The sequence below is a fragment of the Meleagris gallopavo genome, chromosome 1 (genome assembly GCF_000146605.3).
Source record: "Meleagris gallopavo isolate NT-WF06-2002-E0010 breed Aviagen turkey brand Nicholas breeding stock chromosome 1, Turkey_5.1, whole genome shotgun sequence".
Classification (NCBI taxonomy): Eukaryota; Metazoa; Chordata; class Aves; order Galliformes; family Phasianidae; genus Meleagris; species Meleagris gallopavo.
The window spans coordinates 109,036,457-109,050,919 of NC_015011.2; the positions used below are offsets into that span (position 1 = coordinate 109,036,457).

The 14,463-nt window shown below is 42.6% G+C and overlaps 1 protein-coding gene across 1 annotated transcript; it reads left to right on the forward strand.

The window, feature by feature from the left end:
- Positions 1–9,989: 9,989 nt before the first annotated feature.
- On the forward strand, positions 9,990–13,414 carry LOC104914555 (ATP-binding cassette sub-family G member 1-like). Its single transcript, XM_010724449.2, has 2 exons — positions 9,990–10,174; positions 12,986–13,414. Exons 1-2 carry the CDS (start codon positions 10,133–10,135, stop codon positions 13,241–13,243), a joined length of 300 nt encoding a protein of 99 aa, XP_010722751.1. The 5' UTR covers positions 9,990–10,132; the 3' UTR covers positions 13,244–13,414.
- The last annotated feature ends 1,049 nt before the right edge of the window (positions 13,415–14,463 follow it).

Consider the following 14,463-nt stretch of genomic DNA (forward strand, 5'->3'; position numbering starts at 1 on the left):
GATGCCACCAGCACACTCCTCTCACCTTGACCGTGAGGGGACATCCTGTCCCCAACATATCTGCATTGGAGAAGGTGCTCAGACACACCAGGGCATTACTGCACACACCCTCGTCTACATCACTGTGCGTCCCAGCCTGTGCAGCTTGCATGTAGAGCTGCAGCCAGCTCATGTGTATTATCAAAGAATGTGCAATCCAGGCCCTAAAGAAAGTATAAGCATGTGCAGATTATGCAGGAGACAGAGGACAAGAAGAAATAAAAGAATTAAAGCATGGAAAAGTTGAAAACTCTTTTACTGCTAAATTCAGGGCTTGTGAGTGAGTACTGCTAGAACTAAGGAAAACTGTTAAGGAGAACAATGACTGCTTCACTCCTTCATGAGAGATCATTGTCCATCGTTGCAAATTCATCACGCATACTGCATGGGGCTCTGAGAGCAGCGAAGAATCAGGGATGTGTTAATGCTCTGCAACCCTGATGGGACGCACCTGCTATAATTCTCACTGCCAGCAACCTGTCTGCTTCAGACAAGGAAGCGGCAGATTTCTCATCCAATAGACGATGAACCCTTCTGTCCCTTCTTTTGAATTTTTATGTGCATGGCTTGAGTTTGGCCTGATATTAATAATGAGTGGGGTCATACTGCTCTGTGAACAATTTCCTTAATTCAGCAAAAAGTGCTGAAAGTCTTATTCAGATCAGAGGAAGAATTTCCAGGCTATTTCATACTTGAATACTCCTTTCAACTTGAGTTGTTCATTCTCATGTTAATAAGTGCTACCTGTTTTGCTATAATAACTTGGCACTTGCTGTGCTGTCATTTTGCAACATGATGGTGCAAAAGTGTATAAGTCATATTTATATTTAACTTGCAGGAAAATAGGGACTAATCTGTCACTGCCAAAAAAAAGTCCTGCAAAGAAAGGGTAATCTGATTTTATTTCACTTGTGCTACATCAGAACTGATTGGTATCCAAAATATGAGAAAATAGGGTTTCTTTCTTCATCCTACAGCTTGTATTGCAATTGTCTCCTTCCCTTTTATTAAATGATGTTTCCATGGGTAGCTGGGAACAGTTTCCCTTTTCATTTGTACAATGCAGTATGTAATTATTTCATGATGACTTTAATTAGTCATTCTTTCACTAAGGTTACAAGCACAATATTTAGTGATTTCTTTTTTGTTTGACTCGATTTCTTGACAAGAGAGCTGGAGGAGTTGAGGGGCTTATAAGAGAATGGAATGGCTATTCAATTTTGGAACTACCTCTGACACAGACTCAACGTACAAAATTGCTTGTCATTTTTTCAGCCCAAAAGCTTTATGCTGGAAAACTGCCAGAGTCAAATGGCTCTGCAGGAACCTGCTTGTTATCCTTTCAGTCTGCTCAGCCTCTGGCCGGGGAGGCTGCTGGTGGTGGCTTTCAATCCACTGCACCAACTGGGCTGGCAGGAGCTGGGAAGCTAATACGTCCATCCAAGACCTGTTTGAGGGTTCCTCCTCCTCTTCACCTTCCTTTTACAACCAAAATCTGGTAAGCTGCTACAAACCTGTTGACATCTTCTCAATAAAATGACACTGAGACATTTCCATCTAAAGTGGGGTTACTTTGTTAAGTCCCTCCTGCGTATCCTCTTCTACTCGGAAACATTATCTGAGCTAAGTTCAGTGGATTACTGGCATTAGTTTGGGATGTCCATATGAGTGATCTGTCTTCCCTCAATGATACAACCTGCTGCCACTGAGCATAGGTTAACCAGAGCAATATTCACGTGTGGTTGTGAGGAACTTCTCACCAAGAGTGCTCTACAACTGGAAATTCCAGACGTCCATGTGTGCACAGATAACATAGAAAGTAGATCTGAATGGCTTAAAATAGAGAAGGAAAATAAAGGACTACTGGATAAAATCAGTAGTTCATGCTCTATGCAGAGCAGACCTTGGTGGAAATACAAGCAGACCTTAACATGGGTGTGTCAGTAGTGAGCCACTGCCAGAGTTTTTAAAAGTAGCAGAGTGGTAACGCTTAAAAACACCGTATCTGATGCAAGGTAGCTGGATGCTTACTATCTCTACTAGACTGGAAACCACCAGTTGCTGAGGGACCGCTGGTGCCAGTCTGTCTGTATACAAGTAAGACAACATAAGAAGAGTCTGAGACAGACTTGCTATGAACCTGAGATGCCTGATGAATGCAGAAAATAGTAATTTAATAAATATTTCTGTTTAGTATTTAGAAGATAGCTGCATGGTGTGATTAAGCTGATGAATTCAAGGAAATACAAAGTACTAAGAAGTAAGAAGGTTCTTAGGATGGAGGTGGATGCTACATTGCACTTAATTTTATCAAACTTTTAAAACACTTGTCTGGATAGTTTCAATTCTTTTACATGACTATAAAAATATCAGAGAAACTTAATCAAGCTGAATTACACTTGGAATCCTGGGGAAATTCCATTATCCTTAATAGTGTTGCACCATAATTCAGAAAAGACTGGGCTGGATTGGGTTTGGGAGCGTGAAACCAGCTTGAGACAAAGTAATAATGAACTGTGCTTTCAACACCATCTGTCAAGAAGACTGCCCTTTTCTGAGCCTGTCCCAGCCAGATCATGTCTCCCTTCTTCATGAGCCCTGATACAGCACTGATTTATGAACATACATGCACACTCACATGTGATATAGCTACATTCTTGAGAGGTTTGAATTGGTATTCTGTGAGAACCTGTCCAACACTATACAGTAATACAAAATAAGCTAAGTAGTTTAGCAAAGTGGTAAACTAACACATCTCAAGGCAATCATCATAGGAGAAACTTCTAATGGGCATGTTTTGATTAAGATTCCACTGGTGATAGTGTTAGGCCTGAAGTGATTAAATATTTGCATCAGTGATTCAGAAGTAAATATATCTCCTCTGCTGATTAAGGTGTGTGACTTATGCAGAACGGTAAACAAAGAGACTAGAAATGTTGCATACAACAATCTTGACTTTTTGATAAGCTTGACCTATTTAAGTGAAATGTATTTAAGTAGCTAACTGCACAGACACACTTTTAGAAGCAAGGAAAGAAGGTCATGCCTACAGAATAGGATGCAGTATCCCAGCAGGAATGGACCCAGAAAAGGATTTGGCAATCAAAGGATAAGCAAGCCAGCATGAGCTCCCACAGTTATGCTGTTGTCAAAAAAGGTTAATGGTATCTTGGACTAACAGTGCATGAATGGGGCATAAGTAAGGTAATATTCTCTGGATATGGCACTGGTGGTACTGACACTGCAATACTGCATCCCATTTTGTCATCAACTGTTCCTAAAATGAGGCTGAAAAGGCATGAAAAAATGCCACAAATGATAAAATAGCTGGTGAAATTGCCCTGTAGAAAGCCCTAAATAATTCAGTTTGTTTAGCTTATCAAATAGAAGATTGGGTACAGCTTGTTATGTTATGTCTAAGTATCTATGTTCTTGAGACCAGGGGATAGAAGAATACCAAACTGTAAAGGGCTTTTTAACCTCGTTACTTATACATATAAATAAATAGTCAGGAGCTGCGATAGACATGTAAATACTCTACAGATTGTTTTACAGCAAATGGCAAAACAGTGGTGTAAAGTGCAAAAGAGGATCTTCCCCTTCTTTGATTTCATACCTTAAAATCAAACCAGAACATTTGCTCAGAAGAGAGTTGAATATTGCTGTTTCCCATACAGGGTCACCACACATGACTGAAGGACACATGGTATATAAGGGATCAGACTAGCAGGTAGGCCACCTAGTTTGACATGTATCAATTTACCAGTTAATTGGGAAAGGCTCATCGTGAAGGCCTGTGGGCTGGCCAAGGAAGACAAGTACTACTGAACGTTGTGGCCATGAGGTTTGTGCTAGTGACAGATTATTTTTGGGTCTCCAAGTTCACTATCTGCAAGCTGCAGTTAGCTGTGTCAGGGACTCCAAGGAGCTCATTGATCCAAAGTGGCACTTTCTCATTCTGATAACCATGACAGGTAATGGCAGCTCTGCTCTCTTGGGAGGCTTCCTAGAGATCAAGCATCCCCTTCAGCGTACATCACACATATTTCTTGTTCTGAAATGTAATCTTAGACAAAAGCATTACCAAGTGCATGTAACAAGCAATACTCTTCTAATAAGCTTCCCTGCCTCTGCTATGCTCCTTTTTTCTACCATCCTGGTAGATGGATGATATAAGTTGCTGGATCTCTGTTCCCCTGTCAGACTCATGGGCTACTGGTAGTGAGTGGGATGAATTTCTCAATACATCACTGCTTTGGAGTGCTTTAGCAGCTTTTTTTTTTTAACCCCTGAGCTAAAGAAGGACATGGAACTTCTCTATGAGAAGTCCAACAACCTGGTTTTGTTGCCTGGTAATCATACTTCAAAGATTTCAGTGCTGCAGTGCAACACTGGAGTGTTTTTCTAGCTGGCACCATAACTGTTCCATGTAAGATGGAGCAGGGAGCTTGAACCTGAGCTTCATGTCCTTCGTAGTGGAGCTGCATACTCTGGGGTAAAACTCCAGACTGCTTGAAGTTGTTTTACTTCACAGAGAAAGCAAAGGGGAGGATGGCATTCAGGTCCCTTCCCCAGTTAGTGTTCAGATACATTTTCACAGAACTGCAATGGGAAAGACACCAAATACTTTCCCTAGAGAATCCTTAAACTTTCCCTGACTTATTATAAGGACCTTGTCCCATCTCAACGGGCCTGTCCATGACTTTTCCTAAAACTGAGCAGAGGCAGAATTTGAAATTTGCTTTTCAGCACCAGGATGAATGCTCAGTTGTTGGATAATTGGGTGTAGTGGGATTGGTGCTGTTTGGATCTTTCCATCAGCAAAACATGAAGCAGCGTCATGGCTGAGAATTCCCTTTGGAAACAGATTTTAAAGACTGAGTCCAAGTCCTCCAGGCACCAGTCTATCCTTGGCATTTTCTTTGGCCTAACTTTTCCTGCTGGCTTCTCTGTATTCCTTTCCCAAGTGGCTGATGCTCTCTTTAGGCATTGTATAGGGAGCTTAAGGTGGTAAAAAGAGTTTCAGAAGCCTGGTGCCACATCTAATTGTCAAGTTGCCCTGTGAATTGAGATTGAAGCCTCTTCTTCAGGCCACAGGAATATGTTCTTCTCTTGATTTGCTCACAGCAAGGTTGTTGAAGCTCCTCCCATTGGCTATCACTGTGAGCACTATCACCTGTTCCCCGGCACTCAGACCCTGAGGTTACGCTCTGTGCTGCCTGCCTGTTAGCGTGCAGTCTAGGAGATGTGATGCCCCCAAATCCAGCTGCTCTTAGCTGTGACTTCCAGTCATAGTGCCTGCATCTCTGGTTTGGTTTTGTAGTTTATGCCCACTCCCAGAGCATACTGATTGCTTGGGCAATTCCCCATCTTATTTCATTTCTCCTTTTGGGGGGCTGCCAGATGGGGCAACACTGTAGGTCTGTATGAAACAGTCTCTTTACTGGGGACCTTTTCCCTAGAGATACTCAGTCCCTATCTGCCTCCAGTGTGATGTGAAGATGACATTTTACTATTTCTCATCTCATTATAACTAATGGAAAGTAAATTTACTGTGAGTGTACTATGTTGGTATCAACTGAAAGCAGTGAGTTCATATAAATTATGCTCCATCTCAGAGAAAATAACTCTATTTGTTTGAGCAGGAAGAAGGATGATGTGCTTACTTTTTCTCTACTAACACGTCTTGGGATCAGCTGGCTATGGTAAGTGAGGGTTACTTAAATATAAAGTAATGGACAATCAACTTCTGCAGAATTGAGCTAATCCGGTGCACCTACTGCTAGTTTTTTCCACTTCACCTCTGTATGCTTGAGTTAAAAAACTCAGACAGATAATGCACTTGTATCAAAATGAGTGCTGTAAGCCCTACTATTTCCCATCAGTATAATAGACAGTAGCCATACAAATGAATTGCAACTAAAACTGGTAAGAAATAAATTGGTCCTTAGTTCTTGAATTTCTTGCCCTTGAATCTCTGGATGTTGGAGCACTCAGCTATAAAAACAGATATGATATCTCATGTAAAATAAACATGTGACACCTCTTGTGTCATTCCTGAAAATGTTAGTTGAAGACAAAAGCGGAATAAGAACACAGCTTAGATGGTATCCATCTCTGTAGCAGTGGCCATGGCTAACCCCAGCTAGGTGTCTTGAGTCCCTAGTTGATTGGGAATCCAAGATAGGTCTAGAAGCCTATCCATCCTATATCAAAGTAAATATTTAAGAAGACTGAATTTTCTTTTGTGGAGACCCATTTCTCTCCACTGGCTGAAAGGCACCGCATGACTAGGTTAGATAACAATTTTCCAGGCAGCTAAAATTAGAGATGAATCCCACCCATTAAACAGAGGGTAGCATGAAAGGAATGACTGATTATGTTCTTCAATATTAAATAGATCTCAAGGCAGATCTGTTTAAACTGACTGACTGCATTCTTCTCAAATAGCATTACGTGAATATTTCCAGTATAGAAAGGGAAGTATTAATGTCACGTACAAAAAGGTATCGGAAAAAATGAGAGGGTTTATGATGTTGTTCCACTAAAACAGGGTATGTAACCAGCAGAAAGGGAAAATAATAAAATCTGGTCTAATTCAGGGGTTTATTGTGTTTTGCTGAGATCTTTCTTCAAATTTCCAGCCCACTTCCAAAAAGTGCTGTAACTTTTTAGTTGGATACTGAGCTCAGAGCTTGTTAGAATTTCTTAGTAGCACAGGAAAACCTGAAATGTCACTGGTGTTTTATCTGACGTTATCATACAAAAGCCATGTATGTGTTGATATCTTCCAACTCCTATTACTTGGGTACTTAAATAGAAAATTATCTCTTTATTTCAAACAACTGTCTTCCAGTAAGCCTGCATCATCATCATCATCATCATCATCATCATCATCATTATCATCATTATTTGCTTTCCAGCTTCATGGCATCATGAAGACTCCCAGCTCTTAGCTGCCAGAAATGAAGGCTCTCAGCCTTACTTAGAATCAGATCATAAGGGCTTTCTCAACCTCACCTTTTGGCTGTTCAAACCTACTGATGTTCTTTTCACCCTTACTGTATTAGATCTACAAGATAATTGGGGCAAAGCACAGGAAGTGAAAAAACATAATTCAGAAACCATCCAAAGCAATGGATATTTCGAAACAGCAAGGTGACAAACTGTCTGGGATGAACTGTTGTTACTGGGTTTTAATTTGGGTCAATAAATGCGTGTGAGCATTTTACATTGGGATAAGCTTCTTTCTGCTCACAGATCCTTTGGCTTTTTAGATAGATATAGGAAGAGTTCTGACAAGAAAACTCCAAATGCTTTTCTCTGGTAAATATTAAAACACTGAAAATGTTTTGAAAACTCTCTAAATCTTTTTTCCAAAATTCCTTGAACTCAGCCTAAACCACTTAAAATCAACAAGCTGCAAATAATTACAGCCAAGGTATATATATATACCTCATATATGTATAATATATATATATATATATATTATTTTTTTTTTAATGAAGACTCCATCTAGAATATTTTGTATTTTATACTTTCTTTTCCTCATCCACCTATTCCACTCTTCTGAATTAAACTTTTCCCACATTTTGTACCTTATCAACTACATCCATGCTGGCTGCTGTTTTCCCCCAGGCTGTACTGCTTCTCCATGTGAACTAGATCTTGTACAGAGACACCAGAGCTATCAATAAGACACCACAATTACTCCTGAGACCGTACTGTAAATCTGTCCCCTCCTACTGCTGACACGCTCCCACTTTGCCCTGCCCTTCCCAGCTCATTTCTTTTTGTGCTGTCCTTTTTCTTTCCCGTGGGCTGTATCAACCCACTGCCTGCAATGCTTACCCTGCTGTAAAGCCTGGAAGCTACTACTGTTTCCTCATCTATTTTAGGAGTGAGAGTTTTGTTCCTGCCTGCTTGTCCTCACCTTCATTTGTAGCTTCCTTTTTTTTTTTTTTTTCTTTCTTTTTTCTTTTTCTTTTTTTTTTTTTTTTTTTTTTTCCCTGGATTTTTTCAACGTGGTTTTCTCTCCTCTTTTCTTTCTTCTCAGAGTTGCGTTCTTGATATTTTTGTCTGCAGGGACCAGGGGATCACCCTTAAAGCTAATGGAAGAGTTAATGAGGGAATGTAGGAATGCAGGAGACTGCTATTTTTAGCAGGCTTCTTATGTAATCTTTTTTTTTTCCCTGTGTGATATCAAAATAGATACCAAATAGAATTCAGTTTCTGTGAAACCTGTTTCTACGTCTCAGTGTTTTACAGGAAGCTCTGGTAGGTACTGATACTGCAGCCACTGTGAAAAAATAAATCCCTGGGATGTGATCATGTACTCGTGCTCAGGCAGAATTCCCATGGACAGTAATATGAGTGATGGAGCCCTCCTTTGTCTTCATACTGTGCCCCATGTCAGGAGGGTTTGTGTCTCCGTGTCACTTTATCCCAAATGACCTCCCTCCATGCTGGGCTGGTCCTGGCAGGCAGCAGCATTGGTACTCCCAAAGCAGACAAACTGTGCATACCTTTCTCTGCAGGACTGCTTTGTGAACAGCACTATTCAACCTTAGTGCCAAAAGCTGCTTACAGCCCGAGCTAAAACTTTTGTTTGTGCAGCAGATTTCGGTACTGTACATTTGTGCTGTGCTACAGTAGTTTTATCTTGCTTCTTCTCAAGAAGTTGAAAGGCAGGAGAACTAAGCATTGTGCTGTCTGTATCACATGGGCACTAAAATGAGGATATCTCATGCATTTTCTCTGTATCTCCTTTTACCCAGCAATCTGTGGGTATGTGACATCTTTAAATGCCTAACATACATAGCCGTATTTCACAGCCCTTCTCAGGTCTCGTGGGAGATATGTATAAAACATTTTTGAATCCAGTTCTCAGATCCCTGTTATGATTTATCTACCTTATGCTCTTTCTGATGGTACCTGAGGGAAGGGAGCACCAGGGCTTATGGAAAATGGGCCCAGAGGACATATAACTTCAGATGCACAAAGGAAGGCTCGTGGCTGGGCCAAGCTCTATGCCACTAGGTAGGGAGGCTAACTACTCTGACTTGAAATCTAGTCGTGGATCTGTATTCGTGTTGGAAGTGCCAGCACAACTCTAACAGCACACCATCCAGTGCATTTAATGGGCAAGGATGTGGTTTGGGCTCCTACTTAAATAGACTCATAGAATTGTTTGTGTTGGAAGGGTCCCTTAATGGCCATCTAGTTCAACTCCCCTGCAATGAATAGGAACAACTATAGCTAGATCAGACTGCACAGAGTTCTATCCAGCCTGACCTTGAGTGTCTCCAGGGATGGGGTATCCACCACCTCTTTGGGCAACCTGTGCCAGTGTCTCACCATCCTTATTGTAAAAAACTTCTTTATATCCAATCTAAATCTCCTCTTTAGTTTGAAACCATTTCTTGTACTATCACAGCAGACCCTGCTAAAGAGTCTTTCTCCTTCTTTCATACAGCCACCCTTTAGATACAAAAAGGCCACTCTCATGTCTCCCTGGAGCCTTCTCTTCTCCAGGCTGAACAGTCCCTGTCCTTGTAGGAAGGTGTTCCACCCCTTAGATCATTTTTGTGGCTTTCCTTTGGACACATTCCAATAGATCCACATCTCTCCTGTACTGAGGACTCCCCATCTGGACGCAGTACTCCAGCTGAAGTCTCGCCAGCACAGAGCAGAGGGGCAGCATCACCTCCCTTGCCCTGCCAGCCACGCTTCTTTGAATGCAACCCAGAACACGGTCAGCTTTATGGGCTACAAGGGCACATTGTAGGCTCACGTCCAGCTTGCCATCCAGCAGGATCCCCACGCCCTGCCCAGAGCGGGGGCAAACCCCGTACCCCAAGGGAACTGGGTGGCTACGGACCGCACTCCTCAGCCCGCGGCGGGGCCGGGCGGGGCCAGCTGGGCGCGGCAGGAGGCCGCTCCCTCCTCCTCCTTCCCTCCCTCCGCCACCAATCCGGGCGACTCTCGAGGGCTCTGCGCGGCGCGGGCGGAGCGGTAGCTGCCGTTAGCAGGAGCAGCAGGGACAGCAGGAACAGCAGGAACAGCAGGAGCAGGCGGCCGGGCAGCGGGGCACATGGCATGCCTGATGGCGGCATTCTCCCTGGGCACCGCTCTGGTAAGGGGTGCCCTGCTTGCGTCCTTCCTCACGGGTCAGCGGGGAACGAGGGGGCGTGAGGTGCAGCGGGCGGAGGGCGGGGGGTGACCGTCGGCGCGGGGCGGCTGTGGGCTGGGGGTTGGTGGGGCAGCCCCTCGGCGGCGGCAGCAGCTGTAAGGACGGCGGAGTTTGACCGGCAGTTACCTCTGGGCTTGAGCTGCTGAAGGGGATTAGGGGCTTCTGCGGGCGTTCTCCGATGGTTCTCAAAACAGATTTGCGGGAGGACCGTAACCTCTCCGGGTCTTTGCATAATAGCATCGGCTTGGTGCGTAACGGCCTCGGTTTGATGAGAGAGGGAAGTTGTTTGCAGAGCTTGGAGGACCGTTTCGCTGCCGTGCCTGGTAAACACCAGCAAGCGGTTGAGCGCTGTACGGGAAGCTGAGGAATACAACGGCGTGAGCTCAGCTGCGATGTAAGGCTGTCTTTCAGTACAAATGCTATTTCTGTCTGTTCGAGACGGACAACGGTTTGATGTCTGCACACATCGCCGCGTCATTGGAGCAGCGAGCATCTTGTTTGTGTTTGTAGATGTACGGAAGTGTGCCTAAAGAATCACTGTGCAGGGCTGCGGCTCCATGAACTGGCAGAGCCCACCTGACGGTCAGCGGGATTCATTTGTCCCAGCCCTCTGGGGTAGTGTCCCCCAAAGAGGCCGGCATGTGTCCTAAGGGCTGGACAGGTTGTGTCATGGTCTGCTGTAAGCAGATGCTCCAATCCACCCAGAGACCAAAACGGTTTGCTCAGTATCCCAGGAATACAAGTCTCTGGCTTCCTACTCCCAGCAGGTTGAAGTTGTCTTGGCAAGCATGTTTCTTTTTGGATCAAAATAAGCTGGAGGAGCCCTCACTGTCCCTTGAGTTCTCAAGGTGACCTGCTATTGAGGGCTACTTTTTGGATATTGTCTCTGACACATGAAAGCATTCAGTAGGTTCTGTGAACCAAGCAGTCAGAGAGTTTCAAAGTTAAGCCTTGAAAACATTCAGGAAAGAATATTATTAACACACCATCTAATTATTTTTTAAAGGAAGAGGGAGGTCCCCTTGCTTTAATGACTCAAGTCTAAGATGTTTCACATTACGCTTGTTTTGTTCAAATTCTGTGCCATTACAGTCAACTCTTTAAGAAATCAGGAGTAAGTGTTACTGGATACCTAACCTCTTAGTCACTTGAGAGCATAATTAAAGTTGTTCACTTGAGAAAGTGTGGTGAGCAGATTGGATTTTTACATCTAGAACCAAGAAGAATTGGAAGACTGCGGTCTACTGGTTTTGTAGGACTGTGCTTTAGGGTTTTTCATCAGCATTCATAATAAGTGACTGATCTGGAAAGCACTGCTTTTACCATATAAATGGGGAGACCATTCTCCATAATAGAGAGGATGACAGTGGCACAGTGGAAATGTATCGACTTCTGAAGTGGCAGTGTGACTTAGTTGCTTTGGAGGGTGAATAGAAGTTGACAGTGGCATGACCTACAGCTCCTTGTTGAGAGTGTTCAAGACTGGCACCTTTGAAAGAAGCGTAGCATATCTGCTTTTTTCAGAGATATCTTTGGAATGATGTAGGCTGTTGGATAGGGGTGACAGGATGGAAAGCCTAGGCCATAAGCCAGCTATGGAATTACTTTCTGATACAGATCTGCATTAAAAACATTAGGTGTTTTAGTAGACAACTGCACAGATGTTACACGCGACATGATGTTACGTACTTATGATAAAGGACATCCTCTGAACTGTTCAAAATTCTGTTCAGCTGAAGAAGATTCCTGGTTGTTTTCCTTTAGGCTTTGGATGTACCCTGTTGATACTGATGCAAGGTGCTCATGTGGGTAAAAGGAATAGAAGAAGTTCAGATTTTGTGTGTGTAAACTAGAAAGAAGAGCAGGCTGCAGGCTGCTGGTATGCTCAGCAGAGGAGAGGAAGGAGCCTCAGTCCAAAGAATGCCAAGTGGAATTGCACTGAGTGCTACGCTGGGCAAAGAGGCAAGAGGCTGTGAGCTGAGAGCACTGACCTTGCAGTGTCAGCAGTGCTAGTACTGGAACAGGGTTTAGTATGTTTATGTAGCTGATAAGATTTCCATTAGGGATTGCTGTCAAATAAGGAAAGATTTTGGATGGAAATCTTTGTGCTTTCCTCTTGTAGTGCTGTTGCAGAGTCTCCAGAACTATTGCTGCATGAGCAGATAAGGCAGAAAACAGCACATTTCAAAATTTTCAGAAATATAACTTGTACAGTTTCACATTTACAGATGTGTGTTCTGATCTGAAGGGATAAGTCTTGGAGTTTTTGAGCGGCTATCTTTTGACATTTCTGCACAAAAAAACTTCCTTCATTCTTCAACTCTGTCCCAGTACAAACCCTGGGATTAGAGCAACTAGAACTCAATTCTTGGAAGGAATACAATGTGACTGTACTTAGAAATTGCATTCTTCTGCTGTATTATTCTGGTCCAAGATCTATTCACTTCTGAAGGTAGATACTGATGTGCTGTTTGTAGCTTTTGAGAGGAAACTAGTGCCAGAGGAACTGTCTTTTGTATGCAGGCTCTTTTATGCCTCTTCTATGAAGACACTGGTGGAACAAATAAAAGGTGGCTTTTTTGTTGTTGTTGTTGTTGTTTTGTTTTGTTTTGTTTTTCACCTTTCAGCATACTTTTCTGGATTATGTGGTTGGATTTTACTTTTAAATAATAATAATTCTTATGCAGAAGGTTTTGAAATGTGTTCCCGAACAAAAGCATGTGAACTTTGCTTTTTCTTCAACTTTCTCTCTAGAACGCCAGCAATTCTGCCTGTACTATGGTCGAGCCAAAGTCAGTGTGTGTTTCAGTGGATGAAGTGGTCTCAAATGGCACAGATAACCAAGACATTCGACTGATGAATGGACACTTGAAAAAAGTGGACAATACTCTGACAGAAGCTCACCGTTTCTCATACCTACCACGCAGACCAGCTGTAAACATTGAGTTTAAAGAACTGTCCTACTCTGTCCAAGAAGGGCCATGGTGGAGGAAGAAAGGTGAGGAAAAGTAATATTTTAGCAACTATGCAAATGTTATTGCCTATGTGGATAGTCGTGGTAGCTGAAATGAGTCTGTTGTGGGTTAGTGAAGCAAAGCAAGTAAGGGAAACATGTTTTCACACTGCTTTTTACTTGGGTTCTTAATATATCAAACTCCTAAGAGTATGGAGATAAATAGTTCCCTCTAAATAAAAAAAAAACAAAAACAAAAACAAAACAAAAAACACAAAAAACAAAACATAAAGAACAAAGACTAGAAAATGTATTATGGCTGAAGAGAACATAAAGAAGCTGCTGCAGGACTGATTGGAAGCCCAGGTGCAGCATTTGTCACAGCTCTGGAAGCAGACACCACTTTGTTTTGAGGAACATGGAGGCAACAGGGAACTTCTCTGTGCTTTGAGAAACAGGAAATTCTGCAGCTTATTTAACTGTTTGCTTCCCAGTTCTAAAGTATCTGAAGTATGTACTGTACTTCTATGCTGCCAGTCATCTGTTCTGTGATTTTGCCTGTTTATATGCTGTTAGAGCATGCGGTAGCTTAAAGACAGAGGTTGGGGGAGTGTTTTTTTTGTTTGTTTTTACTTCTACACTAAGGTTTTGTCAAATATTTTTAAGTACTCTTTAAGAACAGTAAGCATTTAAGAAGGCATTTGAAAGCAAGATGATTATTCTCTTAAAACATTGTGCTTGGAAATCAGTGCCATGGGCTGTAGGATTGTCAGCTCTTCCAAGACTCTGGCTTTTCTCAGGGATCTTTAAGTTTACAATTTCTTTTAACTGATGAAATTGCTGGCTGTTGCTAGGACTAACTCCTGAGCTTTAGCCAAGTACGGGGATGCTATTTTGCTAGTTGATTTGCCAGTCAATACATGGCACAGAGTTCTCAGCCTGCAACACAAGGCACATCAAAACAGTATGGACATTGGATGCATGTCAAGAAATTGAAGCATTACCACTTTCTTTTCACAATACAGTTTTCCTATAGTTCTGAGACATTGCTTCCAGTGCTGAAATATTGATGGGAGTTGGGAGGGCATATTCAACTCTGGTCTTTATATACTTTTGGTCTCTTACAGTTTTGAAGGGTGGGTGTGAAGTATTTCTGTCCTTTTTCATCTGCTTTGCATTCATTCTTTTTATACTTTCATCTGCTTTGTTGTAGCCATGTGTTTTCAGGGCAGTTTTGTGTGTGTGTGTATAAGTGTGTGACTAGTCATCTTTCTGACAG

Coding starts and splice junctions, on each gene's coding strand:
- LOC104914555 (XM_010724449.2), top strand. CDS start 10,133: ATGGCATGCCTGATGGCGGCATTCTCCCTGGGCACCGCTCTG. Junction 10,175..12,985: donor TCTCCCTGGGCACCGCTCTG/GTAAGGGGTGCC, acceptor CTTTCTCTCTAG/AACGCCAGCAATTCTGCCTG.